The 27,212-nt window shown below is 43.6% G+C and overlaps 1 protein-coding gene across 1 annotated transcript in view; it reads right to left on the reverse strand.

Annotated features, from left to right (window-relative positions):
• Window positions 1-776: 776 nt before the first annotated feature.
• The window catches only part of LOC143986493 (uncharacterized), a 195,210-nt gene continuing 168,774 nt past the window's right edge, over window positions 777-27,212 (reverse strand). Inside the window, exons 53-68 of the mRNA XM_077484835.1 lie at window positions 26,990-27,043; window positions 22,453-22,506; window positions 21,123-21,176; window positions 20,665-20,718; window positions 20,534-20,587; window positions 19,532-19,585; window positions 19,392-19,445; window positions 15,788-15,841; window positions 15,665-15,682; window positions 15,528-15,581; window positions 13,501-13,563; window positions 9,838-10,003; window positions 9,562-9,668; window positions 8,924-9,004; window positions 3,810-3,992; window positions 777-2,179 (exon numbers count right to left, since the gene is read on the reverse strand). Coding sequence (XP_077340961.1) covers window positions 2,030-2,179; window positions 3,810-3,992; window positions 8,924-9,004; window positions 9,562-9,668; window positions 9,838-10,003; window positions 13,501-13,563; window positions 15,528-15,581; window positions 15,665-15,682; window positions 15,788-15,841; window positions 19,392-19,445; window positions 19,532-19,585; window positions 20,534-20,587; window positions 20,665-20,718; window positions 21,123-21,176; window positions 22,453-22,506; window positions 26,990-27,043 — 1,254 coding nt within the window. The 3' untranslated portion in view covers window positions 777-2,029. The remainder of the gene's footprint in view (window positions 2,180-3,809; window positions 3,993-8,923; window positions 9,005-9,561; window positions 9,669-9,837; window positions 10,004-13,500; window positions 13,564-15,527; window positions 15,582-15,664; window positions 15,683-15,787; window positions 15,842-19,391; window positions 19,446-19,531; window positions 19,586-20,533; window positions 20,588-20,664; window positions 20,719-21,122; window positions 21,177-22,452; window positions 22,507-26,989; window positions 27,044-27,212) is intronic.

Below are 27,212 nucleotides of genomic sequence, written 5' to 3' on the forward strand. Positions count from 1 at the left end.
CTAGGGACAGTCCCCCCAATGGGGCACCTAAAAATAAAAAATAAAATAATAAAAAAAAACTACTGATACCAGTGGTGGAACTACAGGGCTCACAAAGGTCATACCTGTGACCACGCCCTGGAGTTCCACCGCCGGACTCGGAGGGAAGGGCCCTGGCTGGGTTTCAGGGGGGCCCTTCATGGTTTCTTGCATCGGGGCCCTGAAGGTTTTAGTTACGCCACTGCTACTGGCTATGAACTTCCTTATTCTAGTCCGGTCGTACGTCATCACGTTCCAATCCGTCTGACTTTGGTGTGATTGTGTGTGGCCAAGTCCGTTCATTCGGAAAGTCCGTCGGAACTCTGCCGAAAGTCCGTCGAACCTAGTCCCTAGAAAAGTCCGGTCGTGTGTACGCGGCATTAGGGAGGGTTTTTTTTTTTTTAATCCTGTGTCCCATTATGAGGATCACCAGAACGAGTGTCCTCAGTGGAAGATTTCCACTCTACTTCTGTCCTAGTGACAACCCCAAATTTGGGATTTCTTTTCAATTTCAGTGATAATGGTAAACAGAGGCTCTCCACTTTATTCAAACCTAAAAAAAAAAAAAGTTTTGCCTTTAGTTATATTTTAACATCTTGATAGTTTCTGAATTTGAGAATGCCAGGTGGTGTGTTCCCTGGTCCCATGTACTGCCCCTTCTATTAGCTAAATGCAGCCTCACCTACTCAAACTAGTGCATGAAAATGGGGGTGCACAGCACAAAACTATGCAAGAAAGAGGCTACAGTCACACAGAAGCACGTGCAGAACTAAATTTTGTCTGTATTGGATTCTTGAGCAAACACATATAAAAGTAAAACTGAGTCTGGCATAAGCAGAGCTGCAGTGTTTCCCAGATACACAATGCATTTCAATGACGGATGTCATTTATTGCCTGGAGCTGAACTTTAAAGAGAAACAATCATAAATACATTTTAAAAAAGTCTGAAAAAAATTAAGCATGTTAAATATTGTAAAGCAGAGGTGTCCAACCTTTTGACTTTCCAGGGCCACACTGGAAGAACATTTTTAAGTAAGTTTATGATTTTGTGTTGGGCCACATTCATAGCTGTCCTGGGCCACAGGTTGGACACACCTGCTATCAGAAAATGTATATGCCTAGCAGAATGCTTCAAGCTTGTTGTTATCATCTTCCCAAATGATGGTGCCTATTGTGACCTTGCTTCTACACTATGGTATATTCCCAACCACTTTCTTTGCCAAATGCTGTCTCTATGGCATCCAATTAGATACCAGGAGCTCACAAGTTAACAATGGCTGCTGTCACAGGCAGCAGAGATGGCCCAATGGGAGGGAAGCAAGGCCACAACTCTTCGCTATAAACCAGGAAGATGTTGCCCGTCCAGAATTGGGAAGTTAAACATCAACATGGTTTTCAATGGTCAAACTTCAAGAAAACTGTTTACAGACTTGGAAGTTTGTGATTATATTAAAGTTCACCTGTGAATTATTTGAAAACATCTTTTATATAAACCAATTTCCTACAAAGCCTACAAATGACCTCCACAAAACACTCCTGCAACATGAACGCTGAGCCTTATGACACAGCTCTGCTGTCACACGATCAAGTGATATTCAAACCAGAGTGTTGGAAATGTAAGACAACTTGATGGACCCACTCCATTGTGGGGGCATTTCATTTTCATGCATGTCTTTTTTTTACTGGAAAGTGTCTGGGTGGAACAAGTTGTGCAATGTTTCACTGAGCACCAAATGACATTGAAAAATAAGTGCATTCGAGGTCAGTCATCCCTCCGAAGAACACCACTCGTTCCTTGGGGTGGAAGACTTGAGGTGTGTGTGGTTCTCACCAGGAGATTTAGAAAAAGCACCAAGTTTAGTTGTAAACAATATCTAGGGTCTCCCTTCCTGAGAGAGGGGGGGGGGGGGGGTATAGGTCCAAATATCACTTTCCTGTATAAATATCACAGGGCGTCCATCCTCCACCTGGGGGTGAGCCATCACCAGTGTTCCAGAGGAGAAAATATCTCTCAGCTAAAGCACACAGGACCTATGAAGAAGCCATACTGATGGTCCATGTCCCCATCGTGATACATAGCCAAGTCACGGACAGGTAGTAAGGACAGGTCCAAGGGAGCAAAATGAAGGAGAGTTTCTGTCCTGTTGAATGATCCACTGGCCTGTGAAGAGATACAGAAATCAATTAATCTTTATAACTTTGGTTGGAGATTTTTTTTTTTTTTTTTTTTTTAAATTGGCATTCCAGTCAAAAATATAAAAATATTCGTAATGTTGAGGTGACAACTTTTCTTTTACCCGTCCACAACTGATCATCATTCTCTAAGGCTAGTGATCTTACCCTACAACATTTCCCACATAAGGGCAACATTTTGACAGGACATATGAATTTGGATCCACCAAGCCCAGAAATTAGCATGTAACTAAAGAATAAAATGAAAAAGCGAGACCGCAACTTCTCCAGCCCAATTTTCACAGGCAATAGAAAGTCATAGGGCGAAAATTGTATTAGGGAACATTCTATTAACCGTAGCAAGCTTGGAGACAGAGTGTCAGGTCACCTGAGACCAGGTGACAGATGCACTCCATAGGAGATGGAAGTGCACCGCTAGGTAGTGGACCTTAGGACTGACTGCTGCAGATTGTACCCAGGGATATTCAGGACACAGGTCTACAGGATCACTAGCACAGATCCCAATGGGAGCTGGAGCATAGATTCCCCAGGGCGCGGAGTCTAAGAGCCAGCAGGTGTTCGCCAGAGCCTCTAGTGGTGAGGATGGACTTCGCTGCAGTCTGGCTCCAGGTCGCGGCCCCCAGGGTCTCACAGCTCACGCTCACAGTAGACTACAGGAGAAGGAAGCAGCAGGCTGGAACAACAAGGATAGTAAGGGGATATGGCAGAGGTCAGGCAACTAGCAGACAGGAACAACAGAGTACACGCCAAAGGTTCAGGGTCACAGGCAGACAGGGATGGTCAGAGACATGCAAAAGGTCAAGGTGGCAAGCAGACAGGAATCGTAGAGAACACGCCAAGGTCGGTAACTGAGTCAAACGTAGAGCACACAGCAAGCAGGAAACCGGAAGCCAAACACACAATGATACACAATGGTTGATCAGCACTGTTGGCTTGCAGTGCACAGGTTAATATAGGATTCCCTGATAGGGCCTGGGGTGGATCCATGCTTAGAGGAGAGGTTATAAAAACCACCAGGTGGAAGTGGCTGACCTCTTAGTCAGAACACATGAGGGGAGGTAAGCAACCAGACGAAGATCACTGCATAACCATGACACAGAGAACAAATACAGAAACAGGGTTTCAGGTCAATCCCCTTGCCAGGCAAGATGTGGTGAAGGCCCTTGCCTCTAAACATTGTGTGTATCCTTATGTGTATTCCTGTGAAGGTTCCATAAGCCCTGTCTATGTCTCACTGATAGGAAGGAAGTCTAGGGTTTCCCCAAATGCAGGTGTCAAAATTGTAATTTTAGATTGCTCCTCAAACAATGTACTCAGGAAGACCAGGGCTCTCATACTTTTTTACATTCAGCCACCATGTCACTCATAGTGATGCCAAGGTGTACCTGTGAAATCTCTCTGACGTTCTTTTTTCACTTTTGGAGTAAGTAAGAGCAATAACTCTGCTGAGCTCTTACGCCTGCCTGTGATCACAAAAAGTAATAAGAGGCTCTTATATCACACAATTTTCTCTGTCATAAATTTAAAAGAAACATGTGTAGAGGGAAATATGTTGCTGACTGGCTTAAAAATATCTTTTATTGTGACATACTATGTACCTCACATCCTTGGAGCGTCACCAGGAAGCTCTGATCACGTCTGTCTGTCAAAAACTTCACATCCTTGTCCCTTGTAGAGGGTACCAGCTGAGCGAGGCACACATATCGCAGTACTTGGTATACACGCAGGCTCTGAAGTCTGAGAAACCGCAGCTGGACCACACTGTTGTCACTGTACAAAAACTAAGCATGGCGAAGATGAAAAATACAAAAATAAAAGGATAAGAATATAAAATGTCAGTTTAAAGCCCTAGCCAAAACTTAAGTAAGAGCTAAGCTCAGGGAGTGCCTATAAAATTGTCTGGATTAGGTGCCACTCCAAGGTGCTAATCATATATTGGGAATCTCATATCTTGGGATTGTACATTAGATTGGTATAATCTCATAATACAGATCAGCTAATATATAAAACTACAATACATATAGTAAGACACACTGGGGGTCATTTACTATAGTGCTAATAGTGCTAATATGCATTAGTGTGAATTAATACTCTCAAAATAGTGAAATCACAAACGGGCGACCCCCCCTCCTGAACCATACCAGGGCACATGCCCTCAACATAGCGCAGGGTGCTTTGGGGTGCCCTGATGGACCTGAAAAATAGGGAAAAAAAAGGGCTCCCGCCGACTGCTGTCTCTTTTCTTTGACAGGTGTTATATTGGCAATGGCGGGGCCACCCAGTGATGTAACCGGGTGACCCCACCCCCTTCAGAATGATGTCAGTGGGGGCGGGGCCACCAGGTACACCTTGTCTATAAAAGAACTGTCAGACCTCTCCAATGCCTTTGATACATACAGTTGGCCACCCCCTCCTCCTCAAAAAACGAAATTTTCTTGGTATCCATGGCTTTGCTCTCTGTTGGTTCGAATCTTACCTTTCTCACCGGACCTTCAGTGTCACTTATAACTCCTCTTCCTCCTCTCCAACCCCTCTTACTGTTGGGGTCCCCCAAGGTTCTGTCCTTGGACCTCTACTATTCTTAATTTACACATCCTTCCTGAGTCAGCTTATAGCCTCCCATGGCTTCCACTACCATTTATATGCCGATGACACCCAAATCTATCTCTCTTCCCCTCAGCTCACCCCATCAGTCTCCTCACACATCACTGATTTACTAACAGACATATCAGCCTGGATGTCACACCCTTCCTCAAACTCAATCTATCTAAAACTGAGCTCATAATATTTCCTCCCCCACGTGCCCCTTCCCCTGACTTCTCTGTCAAGATCAATGGCACAACTATCAGTCCATCCCCACATGCCAGGGTGCCAGCTGTAACCCTAGACTCTGAACTGTCCTTTCAGGCCCACATCCAATCCCTGTCCAAATCATGCCGACTTAGCCTCCGCAACATCTCTAGAATATGCCCCCTTTTTAACCAATGACACCACCAAGCTTCCAATTCACTTCCCGGTTATCTCTTGCCTTGACTACTGCAACTTACTCCTCATTGGATTACTTTTACATACACTATCCCTCCTTCAGTCCATGTTGAATGCTGCTGCAAGACTCATCCACCTTACAAACCATTCAGTGTCCTCCACCCCTCTCTGCCAATCCCTGCACTTGCTTCCACTCACCCAACAAATAAAATTCAAAGTACTAACAATAATTTACAAAGCCGTCCAAAACTCTGCCCCCAGCTACATCACTAACTTAGTCTCAAAATACTAACCAAGCCGCTCTCTTCGGTCCTCCCAAGACCTCCTGCTCTCTAGCTCCCTTGTCCCCTCCTCCCATGTTTGCCTACAGGATTTCTCCAGAGCTTCTCCAATCCTTTGGAACTCCCTACCAGAATCTATTCGACTGTCCCCTAATCTATCCATCTTTAGACGATAATATGTAAATGTAAATGTTCAATGCACGTAACTTTATAGAATAGCAGACATTACTCTGCAATACTCATTCATTACTGCATTCGCTAGCAAAAGAAGAAAAAAAAAACTAGGAATACTAATTGCAATATACATCAATAGATGCACACGAGGTAGAGCACATCTCACAAAAAAATGTTTTCTTCACATACATGGATCATGGTTTCAATGCAGTGCTATATAATAACTTGGTAAAAATTGGCACTTGCAGATCTGTGAAATCGCCAATTAGTGCCAATTCCGAATTTACTAAGACATGTTCGCCGCTAATAGCACAAATTTTCATTCACATGTTCACCTAGTTGAACTCTTAATTGCCCGAAATGGGCGCCATTACATGTAGAGCACCCAGTACTTCCCGGGAATCTATGTAAATCAGCCCCACTAATGCATGTTTAAGAGAGGCCTGAGGTCAATAATGAGTGCAAGGCCTGTGGCTATTAGTGATGGTCCGAACTTCCGATGGGACGTTTCGCGAACGCGGACCGCGAATGAGCCCGACCGTTCGCGAAACCGAACGTTCGCCGCGGGCCCCATTGACTTCAATGAGAGGCGAACTTCGCAAACCTTTTAGGTCAAATTTGCAGCCACAAGATAATTATTAGCTGGGCAAACATAGTCCCACCACATGGCCAATGACATAATACATGTATGAGGTGAATCTGGGATCGATAACTACAAGCATTCTTTTTTTATATGGGAAATTGTTCTGACAATTCAGGACTGTGGAGCGCATGAAGGCAATGGAGGAGAGGGAAGGTCAGGGACCAGGGTAGGCAAAGAAGAGGGTGCAGGAGATGATCACCAGCAGCGTGACATACAGCAATGACACATGCACCGTGATAGAGTCATCTGACAACAGCACCGTGATAGAGGGCACTGACATCAGCAGCGTGACATACAGCACTGACATCAGCAGCGTGACATAAAGCATTAACACCAGCACCGTGACATACAGCATTGACAGCAACACCGTGATAGAGAGTACTGACATCAGAAGCGTGACATTAAGCACTGACATCAGCACAGTGATATACAGCACTGACAGCAGCACCGTGATAGAGGGCACTGACATCAGAAGCGTGACATACAGCACTGACATCAGCACCGTGATATACAGCACTGACAGCAGCACCATGATAGAGAGCACTCACATCAGCAGCGTGACATACAGCACTGACATCAGCACCGTGATATACAGCACTGACAGCAGCACCGTGATAGAGAGCACTGACATCAGAAGCGTGACATACAGCACTGACATCAGCACAGTGATATACAGCACTGACAGCATCACCGTGATAGAGAGTACTGACATCAGAAGCGTGACATTAAGCACTGACATCAGCACCGTGATATACAGTACTGACAGCAGCACCGTGACATTAAGCACTCACACCAGCACCGTGATATACAGCACTGACAGCAGCACCGTAAGCAGCCCCAGGAGGAAGTCAGCACAGCACAGGGATGGTGTGATCCCCTCATAATAAGCAGGCCCAGGAGAAACTCAGCACAGCACAGGGATGGTGTGATCCCCTCATAATAAGAACCCCCAGGAGGAAGTCAGCACAGCACAGGGATTGTGTGATACCCTCATAATAAGAACCCCCAGGAGGAAGTCAGCACAGGGATATCATAAGCAGCCCCAGTAGAAATATGACACCGCTCAACCTCTTCAAAGAGGAGGGTAGGGGCATATAGTACGGTGTGCTTTTTTGGGACAAGGAAGTGAGCCAAATGAAGAAAGAAGGTAGTGCACCTCAACCCTATGTATTGTGGACCGATAACAGTCCTTATAGAATAGCAGACTGTACCTCACTCAACCCTATGTACTGTAGCACCCTAGACCAAGTTACCAGTCCTTATAAGAACTCTTGTGGACCAAGCAGGTTGTGTGTTAGTGATTAGCAGACTGTACGTCAGTCCCTATACCAATGAAGGACTGCTGCAGTATAGGGCAGCAGTCAGCAGTAGTGCACCTCAACCCTATGTATTGTGGACCGATAACAGTCCTTATAGAATAGCAGACTGTACCTCACTCAACCCTATGTACTGTAGCACCCTAGACCAAGTTACCAGTCCTTATAAGAACTTTTGTGGACCAAGCAGGTTGTGTGTTAGTGATTAGCAGACTGTACTTCAGTCCCTATACCAATGAAGGACTGCTGCAGTATAGGGCAGCGGTCAGCAGTGGTGCACCTCAACCCTATCTATTGTGGACCGATAGCGGTCCTTACAGAACAGCAGACTGTACCGCACTCAACCCTATGTACTGTAGCACCCTACACAGACCAAGTTACCAGTCCTGATAAAGAGCTTTGTGGAACAAGTGAGTTGTGAATGATTAGCAGACTGCAGCAGAAGGGCAGCAGTCAAGTATAATATTCTTTCTATATTTGGAAGAAAGAATATTATACGTGTACAAGCCTATTACCATACCACTGATACCAGTCCTGAAAAGAACCTTTGTGGAACTAATAGTAACAGCAACTGTTTAAACTGACCCTCACTGCCTGACAACACTGCTTCCTTCCTGTCCCTATACAAAGTGGCAAAAAAGAGTAGACTGGAACAATCAGTGGTTACTGGAATAGCTCTTTTGTGGACCTGATAGTAACAGCTAATGATGATGATGATGATGACGACTAAACTGACTCTCCCTGTAGCACACACCGTCCTATCCCTTTCTCTAAACTGACAAAAGACACTCAGGCTGCTGCAACAATCAGTAGCACAGCAAACCTATATACACCTAACACCTATACCAGTCCTGAAAAGAACTTTTGTGTACCAAATAGCTAGCGATTTATCTCTCCCTACTCCACACAGCAACCTTTCCCTATAGTGACAGAAGAAAGAATGTAAAATGGCCACCGGATCGGGTGTATTTATAGGTTAGGGGGAATGTCCAAGTGTCCATGTGCTGTCATGTCTCAATTGGCTGTCCTGTACCCCATGATGGATGTGTCATCATAGGTCAAAGTTCTTTTACACATTAAACACGTAAGTCCGCCGGGGCGAACGACGCCAATAGGCGAGCGAACGAGCGGACCGCGAACGTCCGAAATTTGCCGCGAAACGACCGCCGGGCGAACCGTTCGGCCATCACTAGTGGCTATAGGACTAGCCTATTGAACTGAAAAATTAATCTACAATAACAATGTTTTTGATGTGGCCTAGTTTTCAACCCTTTCCTTGCATCACATGATCTTAGATATAGCTCTGCTCTTACCGGAAAGCCCCCAGGAAGCATGCTGAACCACTGGAATCCTTCTTGCAATGAGTAGGTCCGAAGCCAGGCCTTTGCCATTATCTACAAACCATAAAAGCAGAACTGGTTAACCTTAAAGTGGAACGTCAGTAATTTTTTCAACTTTTCATCTATTAAATCTTCTGCCCTTGTTTTAACTTTGGATAGTAAAATGTTTTTTTTATCTGTCAGTAAATACCGTATACAGCCCACTTCCTGTTTCTTGTCTGATAAAAAGCCTAGGCTTATGACATTGTGCACAGTTCCCTCACTTAATCTCCTGAGAGTTTGCCAGGAAGGGAGGGGGATGCGCCATAAAAGAGGGCCAATGAAAGCTGCAGAGCTGGAGGCGTGCTTCGGTGTAAATCAAGGAAGTGAACAGGCAGCAGCTTCAGCTGCCCACAGTTAAAATGGTTGCAGCCAGACTCAGTGGAGGGAGATTTCTGCAGCATATTTGGCAAGTACAGAATCATAGTATATATAAGATAATATGCAAAGTGGTTGAAGGGAAGCTTCAGAATGGCAAAGATGTTTTTATAACAAATTATGTAAGCAGGCTGCAGTTCCTCTTTAAAGCTGTACAATAAATTGTATGGTGTTGTGTTCCCATTATGAATTACCTGACTTTCCAGAGGGGGCACACAGGTCTCACCACCGGCAGTAAAGTTGCAGAATACCAAAAAAGAATCCTGAGGACTGCCATGGTTAGGGTCAATGTAATAATAACCTGGCAGTCAGGATAAAAAAAAAACACACCATTAGTGATCCCTAAAACATTTCTATCAGTACTGAAAGCGTCAATGCCATAAAGAATATGCCCCATTCTTGACTACATACCAGGGGGCTGTAACAAGATATTTTATATTCAATTGCAGTACTGTCTCAGAATACCCTACCATCTGCCAGTTCAGGATGGACAAGCTGCAGTTCTTTACACGTGCTTGCTGGATTTTCCTTAGTTCCATTAGGTGGGCTAGCCAAGAGCTTCAAGTCTTCTTCCAAATGGTGAATAAGATCCCATGGAGCAATGTCCTTCCATGATGCCGAATGGGGGAACAACCGCTAGTGAGTGACAAAAAAGAGCTTGCTTCTGAGTTTTGAAAAGTATCTAAAGCCAAAGCTTATTCTTTTTACATTTTTTTTTTTTAGTTTTGAATACAGTGGGAAAAGGTAAGAAATTTTCTCATGGTTTTACTGCCAACTGTGTCCCCGCACTAATTCTGGGAACCACAGAAAGCAGTCACCTTTGTATCTTTTTCTTAGAAAGTCAGGGGACATAAACACGAACAAGAAAAAAAATAGGATTATTGACTTACCGTAAAATGCGTTTCTCTGAGTTCATTGACAGACACAGGGCTCCATTATTCAGAACCATAGGGTTATATCACCCCTAGTGTCCTACTCTTATATTACAGGAGTAGGACACTAGGCAGGAAAAAGACTTGGCTACACCTATGGGTATAACACCCCCTTTCTGCTATAGGCCTTCAGTTTAGTAACAAGTAGTGTCGGAAGCATCCAAACTCCTTAGAGGGGTGGGTGCTGTGTCTGTCAATGAACTCAGAGAAATGGATTTTATGGTAAGTCACAAATATATATTTTCTCATTCGTTCATTGACAGACACAGAGCTCCATTATTCAGAACCATAGGGACGTCCCAATGTAGTGCCAAGCATAAGGGGTGGGAAAACGAAAAATCCCAAGGCTAACACAAGAGCCAACCAGGTAACAGGAGCTCAACGCAGAAACAAACTGGAGCCCAACCAGAACAATACCCCTTCAAGAGGGAACAGCACCACTAAAAAGCAGCCTGCAACACCTTGTGGCCAAAAAAAAAATCATCCTCAGATGCCAGCAAATCCACATTGTAGAATTTTGTGAAAGTGTACACCGACGACCAAGTGGCCGCCTTGCAAACCAGCGCAGCTGACGCCTGATAATGGAAGGCCCAGGAAGCAACAAGCAGCAAAATAGAATGCGCCGTAAGAGAGAAATAAGAAACTCAACCCCTGATAGAATAGACCAGAGTCCTCGTCTGTCTGATCCATCTAGAGAGGTTGCAGAAGAAGCAGACACCCCTTTTTTTTACCCGTCTGTGATCACAGTGAGTCTGATCTCCGAAACGACCATGTGACTGCCAAATACACCCAAATTGCCTGAACACATCCAGAGCATGTAAGGTAAATCCCTTAGGACATTTTGACCTGGGACACAGGGAAGGCAATGCAACGTCCTTAGTCAAAAGGAATCAGAGGAGGGAGCCACGGACAAGGGCGAATAACCACTTAAACTTTGTGGATCACCAGGTAAGAAGTATGACATGGTAACGCCTACAGTTCCGACACTCTGAGAGCAGAGGTGATAGCAAACAAAAAGCCACCTGGCACAGAGCAAGCAGAGGAACCGCCTGAATATTTCCAACGGGAAGCTCCTGTAGAACTGAAAGCACCAAGAGTAGATCCCACGGCGGTAGAAGCGACCACACCGGTGGAGGCAGATGTCAAACAGGTCTACCTCGGGAGTGCCCCATCGGAGATATATCTGATGAAACATGTCCTGGTGCAGGCACCACCCCGTGAACCAACACTAGCCAACTGAGGCAACCACCTGCCATTTGTGCCATTTTTCCACTCCTAGAATGCATACGGTGGAGAGGGCCGAAACAAGGCGTTCTGCCCACTGGAGGATGCTGGCTACTGTCAGGGCTGCCAACTGTCATGGTTATGCAGTGATCTTCCTCTGTTTGCTTACCTTCCCTCATGTGTTCAGACTAATGCCGCGTACACACGATCGAATTGTATGACGGACTTAGTCCGTCATACAATCCTACGGACAATCCGGCGTACTTTCTACTGAACGGACTTGGCCACACACGGATACACAAACAGTCCGACGAAAGCTTGCGCGATGACGTACAGCACGTACGACGGGACTAGAAATAGGAAGTCCAAGACACAGCAAAGCACCCTTTGGGCTCCTTCTGCTGACTTTGCGTTAGTGGAAGTTTGGTTAGAGATGATTCGCGCTTTTCAGACTTCAGCTTAATTCGTCCGTTTTCTGCGGCGCAGTCTGCCTGTGAGGTTTGTATCTGTCTTTCGGTACGCGTGGATCAGTTGGTACCTGTTGTTAGGCGCTTCTGGTCCGCTCGTTTCTGGGTTTCGAATTGGAATATTAATCATAGGATGAGGATGAATAAAGACATTTGTGATAACTCTGTGTGAATATAAGCAGCAAAGCAACTTCACTTTTCTTGCATTATGAAGAAGAAAAGAATGTGCTATATTAAAAGATCACAAAATTAGCAGCATGACGAATATGCTAGCTTCAATATGAACACTAGTTTTACAAGACAGAGCGCTTCCGCCCTGTAAATCCGTCGGACTAGCATACTGACGACCGTATTGTCCGCTGAAACCAAAGTACGACGGAAAGATTGTTGTGCACACCGAAATTCTTAGTACTCCGGACTGCACGCTGAAAAAGTCAGCTGAAGCCCACACACGAGCGGATTGTCCGTTGAAATGTGTTTCAATGGACTAAGTACGTCATACAATTCGATCGTGTGTACGCGGCATAAGAGGCCAGCCACTTCCACCTGGTGGTTTTTATAACCTCTCCTCTAAGCATGGCTCCACCCCAGGCCCTATCAGGGAACCCTATATTAACCTGTGCACTGCAAGCCAACAGTGCTGATCAACCATTGTTGTGCACAGTGGCGCCATTTGATGGCCACAGTGGCAGAGCTTGATGGGCACAGTGGTAGAGCTTGATGGGCACAGTGGCAGCATTTGATGGGCACAGTGGCAGCATTTGATGGCACAGCGGCAGAGTTTGATGGCACAGCGGCAGAGTTTGATGGGCACAGTGATGACATTTGATGGCACAGTGGTGGCGTTTGATGGTACAGTGGCTGCAATTGATGGGCACAATGGCTGTAATTTATGTTTTTTTCTGCATTTTTCAGTTTGCTTGCGTCCCCCTAAAAATTTTGAGCATCAGCTGCCACTGGTTTATATGTGTGTGCATATGTGAATTTTCCTCCTGCAGCCGCTGAATGCCTATGGGTGGGAGAGGAGGAGAAGCGGGGGAAATGGAGAAATCGGTTCCTTTATAGGGCAGCCACCCACTTGGGACCAGGCCCTGGTGTTCCACCATCGGGCTCGGAGAAAAGAGCCCTGTCCGGAGGTCGGGGGGGGGGGCCCCTCCATGGTTTCTTGCATCGGGGCCCTGAAGGTTCTAGTTACGCCACTGACTGAAGGCCTATAGCAGAGGGGGGGGGGTGTATATCACCTAGGACTGCCCATAGGCATAGCCAAGTCTTTTTTCTGCCTAGTGTCCTACTCCTGTAGGGGGCGATATAACCCTATGGTTCTGAATAATGGAGTGTTGTGTCGAACAACGAATGAGAAATTGAACGAATGAGAAAAAATTTTTTGGCTTGAGGTATACTTTATCTACTACTAGATATACTTTAACTGGAAAGTGTGACATGAAGTTCATCATGAAAAGCGCTTATTTTGTACACTGAAAAACTCAACACCAATTTTCTTATCACTTACCCTTATACTCTGTGTAGTCAAACTCAGCGATGACCCTGGGGGACCAGGTGCTCCTGGGGGACCCTGAAAATAAAATAATTCATGGCCTTATATAAAGGAATATATAAAAGAGAAAATTTGATAGCCTATGTTTGTCAATTGAAGTCCATTTGATTAATTGCTACAGTCAATGGTAGTCACATATAATGGTTAATGGATATGCAAAATAAGCATTTTCAGTAACCAGTAAACTGTTGTGCTAGTTGCAGAAATGACACAGGGGTCTGGATGATGCAGGTACTAAAGAGCTGTGTCGTTTGCTGGTAAAATGGACAATTTTACATATTCTGGCATCCTCTGAGTAGGTCCAGCATTCGTTAAAGGGCATTTTCATTTTTGCAGCCAAACTGGGATAATACCCATTTGATTATTGTTACGTGTCCCCATTCACATAGTAAAACTTAAAAACTGATTTAAAAAATTGCAGCTTGCTTTTTTTTTTTTAGATGCCTTTTTCTGGAACTTCCAGCATGGAAAAATGCTACTTAGTCCTTTTCGTTCTGAGGGGCTTGGAAGCTGTGTAGGCAGACATCTTGGCAGATGTACTAAATCTGAACAATGTCTGTCTTAACATGGTTAAAAGTTTAGAAGGTGGGCTTCTCCATTGTATGATGATGAGGACTGGACTCTCTGGTCACTCTGAGATAGTTAAGAAATGTTTGCAGTCAGGCATAACACCTTTTCCTTAAAGGGATTGTAAAGTAAATTGTTTTTTTTTTAGAGCGGGGTTCCACTGTCTCTTTTTTTTTTTTTTGCATCATGACAATGATTAATATATGTAAAGATATAACTCACTTGATCATTTTAAAAATAATTCTGCAGTCCGTTTTCGCCACAAAAACTAAGTTATAAAAGTGTATGCTGACGGTTGTCATTTTGCCTGTGGGCATGTGAAGCCCACAGGTATCCTCTTCCGGGACACTGTGCGTCTAATGGTCCGCCCGTATCCCTGATCTCGCACATGCGCAGTAATCGGAGCGCCGCTCATCTTCGGATATTTTTGCGAACTGCTTGTCATCCGTACTGCGCATGCGCAGTACACGACACGGCACTATCCTATGGGGCACAGGAGGGGCTGCATTCATGGGCATAGTGAGGCTACATACATGGGCACAGTGAGACTGCAATCATGGCACAGTAAAGCTGCATTTGATGGGCACAGTGAGGCTGCATTGGTGGGCACAATGAGACTGCAATGGTGGGCACAGTGAAGCCGCATTTGTGGGCACAGTGAGACTACATTCACGGGCAGAGTAAAGCTGTATTTGGTGGGCAAAATGAGGCTGCATTGATGGGCACTGGCGAGGCTGCATTGAGCTCTTGCATCAAGTCTGCAGTCTCTGACCATCTCCTGTATCATGTCTGCAGTCTCTGAGGGATTCTGGAGAGGAGTCAAGAGTGGGAGTGCCGCCAGGATGGGGGTCATGGGAGAAGTCAGACTTGTGTGGACTGTGGAGAGGAGACTATAGGATAAAACCAGAGCCACCAAGCTGGAGCCGACTGACTGAGCCCTGCACAGTGCACCTGAGAGGAGGTCAGTGAAAGCCCCGCCAGGCCAGTCTGAAGGGGGGGGGGGGTGACTGATGTAAGGGGGGAGTTAATACGATAATGTAGGGGGGCACTGATATAAAGGGTTTATATTAGTAACCCACCCCCCCTTACCTTAGTGTATTCTTTCTGCGGAAGGTGGTCCCCCCCCACGTTCTGAGTTCCCCCCAGGATGATTGACCACTTACCACTTTTAACTGGAATTTGCATGCATATATATATATATATAAGCCCTGTGTGATTTCATATCTATATATAATACACTCTTTATCAAATGTGCTTTAAAATGTATGGTTTTTGCTTTCATGAACATGGAAATAATGACGTTATGCTGTTGGGCTGGTATAATAATGCTGTGGGGCTGGTATGAAATTTTTTCCGGGGCTGGTTTTTATTCCCAGTCCGGCCCTGGCTGTAACCCTTCCACAAGTTCTGCTTACTGGTGGTCCAGGTGGGCCTGGAGCTCCCTCAGGTCCTTGGAATCCTTTTGGACCCTGCAATTTCAAAAGCAGATATCATAAATTTATACACAATACATTGGTAAAATAGGAGAGGAACATGGTGGTTCATGCCTCACCTCACTGCCTTCAGGACCCTAAACATAAAAGAGATAAAACACTGAATTTAGCTTAAATGGCTACAAATATGAGAATATTTGATATGCGTCTTATACAGGAAGAAGATTGCTTTCTTTACTTACTGGAAGACCTTGTGGCCCAGGAAGTCCCTGGGGTCCTGGAGGCCCAATAACTCCCTGGCAGAAAATAAAATTTAGGAGCTTTAATTTATTTATTTTCCTAAAGGGGCATTTCATTTTTTTTCTAAGAGAATATAACAATAGCAGAAACGCAAACAGATTAAAGCTTAGTACACAAGGGGCTTGAAGTTGAGAGACATTCAGCCCACGTGTAGAACACTAGAGCATAGTTTGAGTTGAGTTTTTTTTGTTTAAAGTGGTTGTAAACCCTTAGCCTAGATTAAGGCTCACCTGTAGGTCCAAGAAATATCTCCTAAACCTACACGGTTTAAGAGATATTAACAAAAAGACAGCCACCGCTGTCTACGGCGCATGCTGCTCGTGTCGGCTCCCGTGCGCATGCGCAGGAGTGACGTCATCGCGGCTCCGGCGAATCACAGCGCCGGAGCAGCGTGACCCAGAAGTCACTCCGGGATACATGGCAGCGGCGAACATGAAGACGGAGGACCGATTCGGGGGCTTCGTTCTCAGGTAAGTTATTCATAATGAGCTAGTATGCTATGCATACTAGCTCATTATGCCTTTGCCTTGCAGGTTGCATTTTTTTTTTATGTGCCTTAACTTCCTCTTTAACCTGCTGGGTGGAACGAAAAAAAAAAAATAGTAGTGTGTACTACATGTATGCCCAACCTGTTGCCCTCAAGCTATTGCGCAGCTACAAGTCCCATGAGGCATTGCAAGCCGCTGACAGTTACAAGCATGACTCCCAAAGGCAGAGGCACGATGGGACTTGTAGTTCCACAACAGCTAGAGGGCCACAGGTTGAGCATCCATGGTGTACTAGGCTTAGAAGTATCCAACCCTCTCCATTCAGTACTACAACTTAATGGTGGCTCACAATGGCAATGGAATTGTGTACACACAGCAAATAGGATCAACAATACTATGCACAAAAAGATGACCATATTTTAGGACAACTGCCACAGAAAATCTCCACAACATCCAGTGCACTGTCTCTATTGTGACCAAAAAAAAAAAGGTATTCTCATGAAACATTAATGACTATTCTTCTTCTGTCATATTCAATTTCATACATAACATCACGAGGATTTAAAATCTAATACACAGAAAAAGGAAACTTATTCCAACATTGTGTTTTACATTCCCAGCCAGGGAGACCAAATCCTATTAAACTTACATGGAGAACCATGGGCTTCATTAACCAGTTTGTACAAAGGGTATGCTTGATTCATATTTCTCTACCAGGAAGTATTGTAATTCTTGAAAGGATCTAGGGATTTCCAGCTATCACTTTTTAGACATAGAAATGTAATAAATGCAAGAGAGGTTTTCTGCTGTCAGACAACTCAGAACCCTTTAAATACCCTTACAACATTTTAGCTGGATTACACATGTTGGGTATAATAAGAAGAGTGACAACAGAAGTCAATTATTTGAATATATCAGGCCAGAAAGTCCTTATCATCAGTCAAGCCAAAATCCTATGGAAAAAAAGTTAAATTGTCAGCTAAACACTTATGGAGAATTAAAAGTATGGTGAAGGCCTTTTACTTTTCCTAGAAGAAAAAAAAAACAGGGTCACCTGAGGGTGTATATCCTGCCAGCATCCTCAGGCAAGTTTGGCAGATTCCCCAGCTATTGGCATCAAAGTAAGTCTTTTGGTCTTCAGCCTAGTACACACTACCAGTTTTTTTTCATTGAAAAACAAACAAACAAGGTCCTGATGCGGTGGTATCTAGTCCCCTCCAGAATCTCCAAATATGTGCCTAACTATTCGCCCGATTGTTTTAGAGGTTGCAAGGACCGGGGTACCCACCTCCACATTTGGTGGACTTGTTCCATTGTGGCAAATTTTTGGTCCTCAATCTTTCACATATTAACTACACTGTTACGACGCCCCGTGACTCCTGATCCAACAGTGGCCTTGCTGAATTGGTTGCCACGGAATTTCACTAAAGCTCAAATTTGACTTTCCCTCCAAGTAATAACTGCAGCTAAGCAAACGATTGCGAGAGCCTGGAGGACGCCTACCTTAAATATAGCTGAAACCAAACACAGAATCACACAGGCAATGATACATGCGAAGATAGAAGCAATAACGTTAGACAGGATCCCATTGTTTACTAAAATATGGCAACCTTGGGTGGACCATTTCCTACCGAAAGACTTCGATACTCGCCTTATGGCCCCTTAATTCAGAACGGTCAATGATTCGTGGTCCGTGGTTCCTATGGGCCTTCCGACCATACTTTTCCCCCTTTCCTCCTCTCCTCTACCCTCTCACATCCTTTTCCTTTTTCCTTGTGTCCCTATCTCCTTCTTTCTTTTTCTTTCCTTTTCTCTTTTCTACACCTTTTCCTCCTTACTTTCTTTTCTATATATGGTAAAATACCTCAAGCAAAACTACTTTTCTTCGCTATTACCCTGAGCAATGATTGTTGGTATAAAAATGATTGTTTACTGATTTTTTCTCATCGGAATTCGTTGGCCTACTCTTGTCTGGCCCCCCCTTTAATTGTTTTAACCTTATCCTACCTCACGCATGTAGGAACCAGGGGCCTATCTTGAGATTGTTCAGATTTATTCACTCTTGCAATGCTTAGGTAACAGCGTACCTGATTATCTTCCGTCACTATTCTTATTGTAAATTGTTTTGCTTATTTTATTGTACCCTGCTTGACTTTTCAATAAAATATTTGAAACGAAAAAAAAAAAAAAACCTGACAGCTCAGGTTGGAGCCGCTGTACTAACAATCCAATATTAGAACCCTGCTGAGCTATTGTGTTCTGACGGGGATGGCCCCCCCGCCAGAACACTCTGGTCAGCAATTTTAGCCATTGGCTGAGAGTGCTGATCGGGAGTTGCTTGTCAGATATTTTTTGGTCATGACACTTTCAACCTTTAAAAATGCATTTAAAAGCAAAGGGGAAGGCCTTCAAAAAATACAAGGCTGAGGGATCATCATCAGCATTCCAACTTTACAAAGAATGCAACAGAAAATGTAAGTGTGCAAACAGGGCAGCTAAAATAGAACACGAATGGCACATAGTGGAGGAGAGTAAAAAAACTCCCAAGAAATTCTTTAAAGCGGAGTTCCACCTATTTTTTTTTGTAAGTCAGCAGCTACAAATACTGTAGCTGCTGACTTTTAAAATAAGAACACTTACCTGTCCGGGGCGCCCGCGATGCCTGGCACTGAGGAAAGGGGTTCTCCCCAGAAACGCATCAGCCGTTTACGTTGAGGTATTCATCAATCAATCTATCTGACATCAGATCTGAATGTGTCGATGTTCGGTGCGATGGATCCAATTGTATTGATTATGCCTTTTATCAATACTCGTTTGTGAGTAGCCTTTTTGCTATGTGTTCTGTTTTCAATAAAGCTCTATTTATGGTAATGCACTAGGTCGGGGCACTATTCCTCCCACTGTTATCAACGATGGGCCCCCCTAAAGATTGAAGGACAGTAAACTGGCCCTTTGATTAGAGAGTTTGGGGGCCCCTGGTTTAGAGGCAACAATGAAATCTATATCTGTGCTGCATTTGTTTATCCTGCTTCTAGTATTAGCAAACGAAATTATGTACCTCGTCACCTTTCTCTCCTGGAGGTCCACTGTGCCCGGGAAGACCTTGTTTTCCCTAAAAGATGAAAGCTAAGAACATAAGGTTGAGATGCAGAAATATGACTAAAATCTACATTATAAGTGGTAAAAACATCTTCTAACCTTCTGGCCTTCTTCTCCTTTTGGCCCAAACGGTCCATCCAAGCCCAAATCACCCTGTAGAATAGACACATTGGTAACTGCCAGACACCAGTCCAATTGACATATGTGAGTAGATGACAATATTTTTGGTGAGATCAGTACAAAAAGTAATGCAATAAAATATCTTAGCTGTGAGGTTTTGTTTGGCATCAGCGGTTGGGGGGTGAGACGCAGTCCTTTAGACAGGGGATGGGCACCTGTCGTGCTTAGTGGACTTCTCTGTCACTGGCCATAGATGCAATTGTTCGCAGCTAGGAAAATGATCATCTAATACATGGAATTTCTCACTTTTTGATGATATCATCATGGTTATTTGAATGGTCGAGATGCCTCATTCTTTGGCTGTTTGTTCTGTTCATGTGCATTACTGTTATGTACCTGTGAACATACGTGAATGTATGATGTTCCCTTTTCTCTTGTATGTATCTATTGCTTGTGGGAGTATGCTGTAAGTGTGGGTATTTTGCTTGTATGTTCTCTGTCCATTTTCCTAACATTTTTATAAAAACTATTGGAAATAAAAATGACATATCTTGCTTATACTTACTGTTATAACATGTCATCATTAAGCCAAGAGTTAAAAATAACAGACATTAAAGAAAACATGTATAAGCACAGTACACAGGAGAATACCATCTTGTCTGACAAAAGCTATAGTCTTATAGGTGGAAGTTCAGTACATACAAGTAGATATGATAGGAAAGTAGGTGGTGATTAAAAGTGGATTAAGAGTTGGTTAAACAACTATATTGGGTAGAAATTAAATTGGATAGGCAGTTTTGAAGAGATTTTAAGAGATTGTTTAAATAATTGTTGTTCTAGCTATAGAGGTTTCATAGCTAGACAACACCTTATCTAGAGGTCATGTTTGACAAAGGTGCTTCTCATCTCTAATTACTATTACCATGAACTAAGCAATCCAATGTATTCTGCTTAGTAAATGTTAATTTATTAGTCTCTTACCTTCAACCCTTTTGGACCTGGCTCCCCTTTTTGTCCCTTGAGTCCTGGAATACCCTGGAAAATACATGGGTAGTTGAAAGCTCTGAGAAAACTAATGTTCAATCAATGTGGCTGACAATGCAAACACTCACATAGGGTCCTCTTGGTCCTGGAGGTCCATCTGGACCCTGTCTTCCTTTACTTCCCTGAAAGTGAAGTCCAAATAAGCATAAGTACAGAATTTTATTCATAAATAGAAAATAGTATCAGACCATATATTAGTGCTGTCACAAGGATCCTGGGTAGGGACCTGGTACCAGTACGAATGATGTCCAATCACGTGCAAGCAAAAATGTGGTTTATTATTTTCCTTGCATTTCCCCCTCAAATCTACAGCGAGTGCACTTTCAAGTGCACTTGTAGTGGACAGTGGATTTGCCTTTAGTAAATAAACCCCATGGTGTCTATAGACATTAGTTTCCTGAATCCAACATTTCTGGGGTGATTGGGTGGTGATGTAATGTGTATAGGATACCTGCATACCAGTGGTTTCCTCTGTCTTATTAATTAGGTCCTAAAGGGTACAACTTAAATGTTTAGTTTTTCCTACCTTGGGTCCATGAGTTCCACGTGGTGGTCTGGATCCTGCTTTTCCTCTTTTGCCCTAAAGCCATTAAATAATAAATCAGGTTCAACATTTAAAGAAGTCTTAAATATATTTGTGATCGTGGAAAGTCACGTGCAATCAATGTATAGTAAACGTTGCTTAATCTGCAATTACCCATATATTTAGGGTAGTCAAATGTGTGGATGCACTGGGGTTGATTTACTAACACTGGCGAGTGTAAAATCTGGTGCAGCTTTGCATAGAAACCAATTAGCTTAAATTTTTTTTTGTCAAAGCCTAACTGAACAAGTTAAAGTTCTGGTTGTTCTACTCAAAGCTTTGTCCCTCACCCTGTACTCATAATAAAAGGACATCAATTTTGTTTGGGAGCCACGTTGCACGACTGCGCAATTGTCAGTTAAAGCGACGCAGTGCCGAATCGCAAAAAGTGCTCTGGTCTTTGGCCAGCAAAATAGTCCGGGGCTGAAAGTGGTTCAACAGGAGGTAAAATATACATTTTACATTTCACAGTTATAATTTAAGGCTGAAAATTCAGATTCATGCATAAGCCCTGTTGCGTCTGGCTCACTTTAAAATAATTTTTCTTTCATTTGCATATGGTGGAGAAAGAGTGGGCTGTAAATACAATGAGCAGGTAGAACAATGTTTTTTTTCTAATAAGCAAAATCGCATGCTAAAATACTTTAAAAAATGTGCCTATGTCTGATGAAAAGTGAGTCAAATGCCATGTACACACGATCGAATTGTCCGGCGTTCTTAGTCCAGCAAACAATCCGGTGGATAATCCGGCGGACTTTCTACCGAAAGGACTTGGCCACACACGGACACACAGAAAGTCCGGCGTTTGCTAGCTCGATGATGTACAGCACATACGACAGGACTAGAAAAAGGAAGTTCAATAGCCAGTAGCCAATAGCTTCCTTTTCGTATTTGCTTCTGAGCATGCGTCATTCTTAGTCCGCGGGACTAGCATACTGACTAACGTATTGTCCGCTGAAACCCAAGTCCTGTGGAAAGATTGGACTGCAAAAATACTTTCTAAGTCCACCGGACTTTACGCTGAGAAAGTCCGCTGAAGCTCACACACGATCGGATTGTCCGGTGAAATGCGTTTCGGTGGACTAAGTACGCCGGACAATTTTATCGTGTGTACGCGCCAAAAGACAACATAGTTAAAAGGTAGATTTATTCTTTAAAATTCAGATATAATATCACTGATACATGCAACCTGTCTTTACAATACAATAAGGACCTTATGTGTTACTGTCCATCCTAAGAGCTATGCTTTCCTCTGTACCCGTTATAAAGTTACCTTCCTGCCCGTACTGCCAGTAGAGCCGGGTCGACCATCTTTGCCTTTCTCACCCTGTAAGAACAAATGGCAGGATTCCAGATTCATATGGTTGCATAGCTATTCAATATAAAACATGACTTTGAATCACTGACTAAGGACAATTATATAAATGAGGAACTCTAACATCTGTGTGGCTTTACTGAGCTACATACCTGTTCAAGATACTCAAGCAGCCCATACATTATACAACATTCTTTCCTTCCACCTAATAACAATCATCTAATAATTGTCATGGTTATGCAATAGAGTTTGTCTGCTTACCGGTTTCCATGTGTTCATCTCTAGAGACCAGCCGACCCTCACCTGACTGCTTTTGTAATCCATCCTCTGGCATGACTCCACCCTAGCTCCTATCAGAGAACTCTATATTAACCTGTGCACTGCAGGCCAACCCTGCTGATCAACCTTTGTGTGTTCCTTTGTGTGTTTAGCTTCCTGTTACCTGCCGTGTGCTCGTCTGGTTTTCCGTTACCGACTTTGGCGTGTCCTTGACTATCCCTGTTTGCCTGTGATCTTGACCTATTGGCCTGTCCCTGAGTATTCCTGTCTGCTTGTGGCCCCGACCTTGGCTTTATCCCTCACTATCCCTATCCTCCTGTTGCCTACTGTGGGTGTGAGCTGGGGGACCCTGGGGGTCGCGACCTGGAGCCAGTTGCAGCCAAGTCCATCCTCACCACTAGAGGCTCTGGTGAACACCTGCTGGCTCTTAGACTCCGCGCCCCAGGGAATCTTACGCTTCAACCTCGGTGGGATCTGTCTCCATCTGCAGCAGTCAGCCTTAAGGTCCACAACCTTGCGGTGCACTCCTGATCCCTACGGTGTGCATCTGTCACCTCGCCTCAAGGTGACCTGACTATAATATAACAATAGGCTAGTTGTACTGAAGTCAATTGATGAATCAACTTCAGTACAATTAGGTTACCCATGGATGGCTCAAATCTCTGCTGGTCCCTGCTGAACAAAGGGATGCCTGACAACCAGACTATTGGTATTTTCTAAAGAAGTAATAGTAACAAAGGGCTGAGTTAAAAAAAAACATAAATTATACTAATAAAGTGTAGTGCACCATCATCCAGATTATATGAGATAGGAGATGATCACTCTGGTTCCCAATCAGAGGGGCATCAAGAAAAAAAGCAGAGCAGGTGGACTATTGCGGTGCACAAAAGGTAATGCAGATTTAATAGACAAAGATATAAAAAATCTTTAAATATTTATTAGAAAATTCAATTAAACATAAAACACAATCAATGGCTGATAGACGCGGTGAAGTATTTCGACTAGTTTCGCTTTTACAGCTTCTTCAAGACATACAGACATCTATAAAATACATAATAAAAATTAATTTTTAATAATAAGTACCAAAACGCATATAGAAAATAGCAGAACAGGGATTGGGAACCAGAGTGATCATCTCCTATCTCATTTTCTAAAGAAGGTCAGCAATTCTATCTCCTGTATTCCTCTCACAACAGGTTTGCAGGAGGGTTTCAATCAATTTTCTTCCCTTCCACCTGTGATGGTAAGAAAGAATGTTGTATAATCTATGAGCTTCTTCAGTATTTGTTTCCTACATAAAGCTGAATTCTTGCCCATTAACTCCAATGAGTCATCCTGTGAACCTCTGCTATGCCTATGCATTTGTGAATGTTCCTACAGTTGCTTATATTCACCCTTGTACACTCGGGTCGGACATTCTGACAACAAAATCCGGCGGATTTTGTCCGATGGATTTGGTCCGAAACTTGTGTTGCATACACACGGTCGGACAAAGTTGTCGGAAAATCCGATCGTTCGTAACGTGATGACGTAATTTCGTTACGACGGGACTACGTTCAGGCTAGTAGCCAATAGTTTTGGTGTAGGAATTTGATCTGAGCATGCGTGGCACTTTGTCCGATCGGAATTCACTACAAACGATGGGACAAAGTCCGATCGGATCACGTTGTCGGAGAATTTTATAGCCCAGCTCTAAAACTTTGTCGGTCGGATATTCAGACGAAAACAGTCCGATGGAGCCCACACACGGTCGGATTATCCGACAACACGGTCCGATCGGACATTTTCTGTCGGAATATCCGACCGTGTGTACAAGGGCTTAATATCTCTTTCACTCCACAGTTAAACAATGAGAAGAATTGCTGTTTTAGCTACAATTTAATCCTAGTCATTGCTTACACAGGACTGAGAACTTTCTTCCCATTCCTATGTGACAGCGCTGGGCACCTGTGCAACCAAGAACCAGCACAGTTACATGGGAGGGAGAGACAGGAGTACCTGGTATTTCTCTTTGCTCCCAGCAGCTGAGGTGAGTATTGAAGGAAGTGGAGCATGTTCTGGTGGAGCTGCTATAAAAGTGAATACGTTGCTTTGCCCCGCAAAGGCAAATCACAGAGTCACAATAAACCTTTTTTTTAAATCCGATTCAAATTTAAACTGGGCACATATATCTGCAGTGTTTTCTTATCTCTCTTCAAAGCACTTTGTCCCGTAGCTGTCTCCTGCTCCGTTCTTCTGTTATCAGCCTGATAACTCCTGTCAAGTTCTCAGTCACAGGAGATAAAAGCAGCCTAAGTTTTGTGTTGGGGAGGATGCTATAAATTAGATTAGCACAGCCCTGAATGATTCAAGGAACAGCTCTGAAAGTTTCTACCTATGAGGAGAGGGGGTGTGTGCCTTTCCTCCAATCAGCTGTCTTGGCTGTATGCCCAGGCTTCACTCCAGTGTTGAACAGGAAGAGAAAATCTCCTAAGACGATCTGAACTTTCTAAAAGAAGAAGTCCAGCCTGAGCTTTTTAGGCTGGGTTTCTCCTATGGGTCACTCGAGTGACCCATTTTCAGTGGACTGAAGTCTGCTGTCTCTGCCATCAGTCGAGGCAGCACGTCATCCCGACTTCCAAGTCTGGATCTGCCAGCTGCCTTGATTGATGGCAGCCTCAGTGTCTCAGACATTGAGACGGCCTCTCCCCGTCCCTCCACAGCTCAGCTCTCCAGTAAGCGTGGAGGATCAGAGAGGAGAGACGCTGGCTGACAGTCAGCAGCTTTCCTCTTGGGGATCTATAAGAACCGAGCCATCTGCAATGTTCGCTGGCTCAGTTCTCAGTGCAAAGACATCAGGGGACAGCAGCATCGGTCTGATGCTCCATCTACCGAGGTAAGTATGAATCAAAAAAAAAAAAAAAAACGATACTTCTCTTTAAAAGATATATAAAGCTGAAGACAGCAGATATTCATGTAAAACTTATGTAGGGAGATTTGTTTCATCCCTGTGTATCATCGGAAGCTGCTCACTTCATGGGATATGTAAGAGTTTGCTTCAACTTTAGGCCTAAAATAGTGGCTTACATATTATAGCTATAGAACCGTTAAATGATACAATTTTCTGTGCTGGTATGGGTATGTATAAATGCATATGAATGTTGAAAATGACAAGAATAGTTTTTTTAACGTACAATAACTTTAAACCATACCATTTTTAAAATGATATTTTAGATGTGACTTATTATTAATATATAATAAACATTTTGTATTAAATGTGTATTATATATTAATATTAAAAGTCAGTCCTGTAGTGGGTGTATCATTAGCACAGCATTAGGGGTTCTCTAAGCAGAGAGCACAACAGAAGCTCTATCCCTTCAGACCTTCTCTCTCTGATTGAACTGTGGACATAGCTAACTGAAAGCGGCAAGAGGGAGTGGAAAAATCAACTGTTTCAATCATTCAATTTTGTCTATTTCAGCTTGTGTTATTGAGCTCTGTGTACGGCAGGCTTCTTTCAATAAAAAAAAATGAGAACAGACAGGAAAAAATGTGAACAGGAGACTACAGCTTCAGCTGCTGGTTTTACATGAAAATATGAAGAGAGAAAAAATATTTTGTCTGACCCAGACTTTAAAATTAAGGCCAGGTTCACACCGCTGCGATGCGGGAACGCCGCGAATCCGCGGCGTTTTCCCGCATCGCATTACTCCCGCCGGCAGTTCACACTGCCCTATGCGGACGGCTGGGAGTGTCAATGATATGTTAATGACACCCCCAGATCCGTCCGCATATCGCAGTGCGATCTGCCGACTCGCACAGGAATCGGATCGCATGGTGTGAACCCCCATGCGATCCGATTCCGTTGCGGACCAAAAAAAGGGTCCCGTGCGAGTTTGCTGCGGGAGCGATGCGAATTCAGCCATACTATCTGTATGGCTGTACTCGCATCGCTACGGAGATCGGATGTGATTTGCGGTGCGAATCACATCCGGATCTCCCCCCGCAGCAGTGTGAACCCAGCCTAAAGGAAATATATTTAAAGCCATGCACAGGTATTCTTTAACTTTTCTGGAAGTCAGCTTTAAAACCACTATGCATTCTGTTAATACTAGTTGTTTTTTGGTAATTTCACAGAACACATTTATGGAGAACATTTTCATAAAATAATAATATATAATTATAATTAAATATAAATATAATAATTATTATATAATAATAATAATAAAATTACCTTTACTCCTTTCTGTCCTGGTTTCCCTTCTGTACCTGGATTTCCCATAGGCCCCTGGGAAATAGATACAGATATTTACATGTTCCCTCTCTTTTAATTTATATATATATATATATACACACACACACACACACACACACACACACACACACACGGTAAAATAAGTATTGAACACGTCAATATTTTTCTATGTAAATAGATTTCTAAAGGAGCTATTGACATG

This window comes from Lithobates pipiens, unplaced genomic scaffold, assembly GCF_037356315.1.
Source record: "Lithobates pipiens isolate NorthernLeopardFrog02 unplaced genomic scaffold, aLitPip1_a1.2 Scaffold_166, whole genome shotgun sequence".
NCBI lineage: Eukaryota > Metazoa > Chordata > Amphibia > Anura > Ranidae > Lithobates > Lithobates pipiens.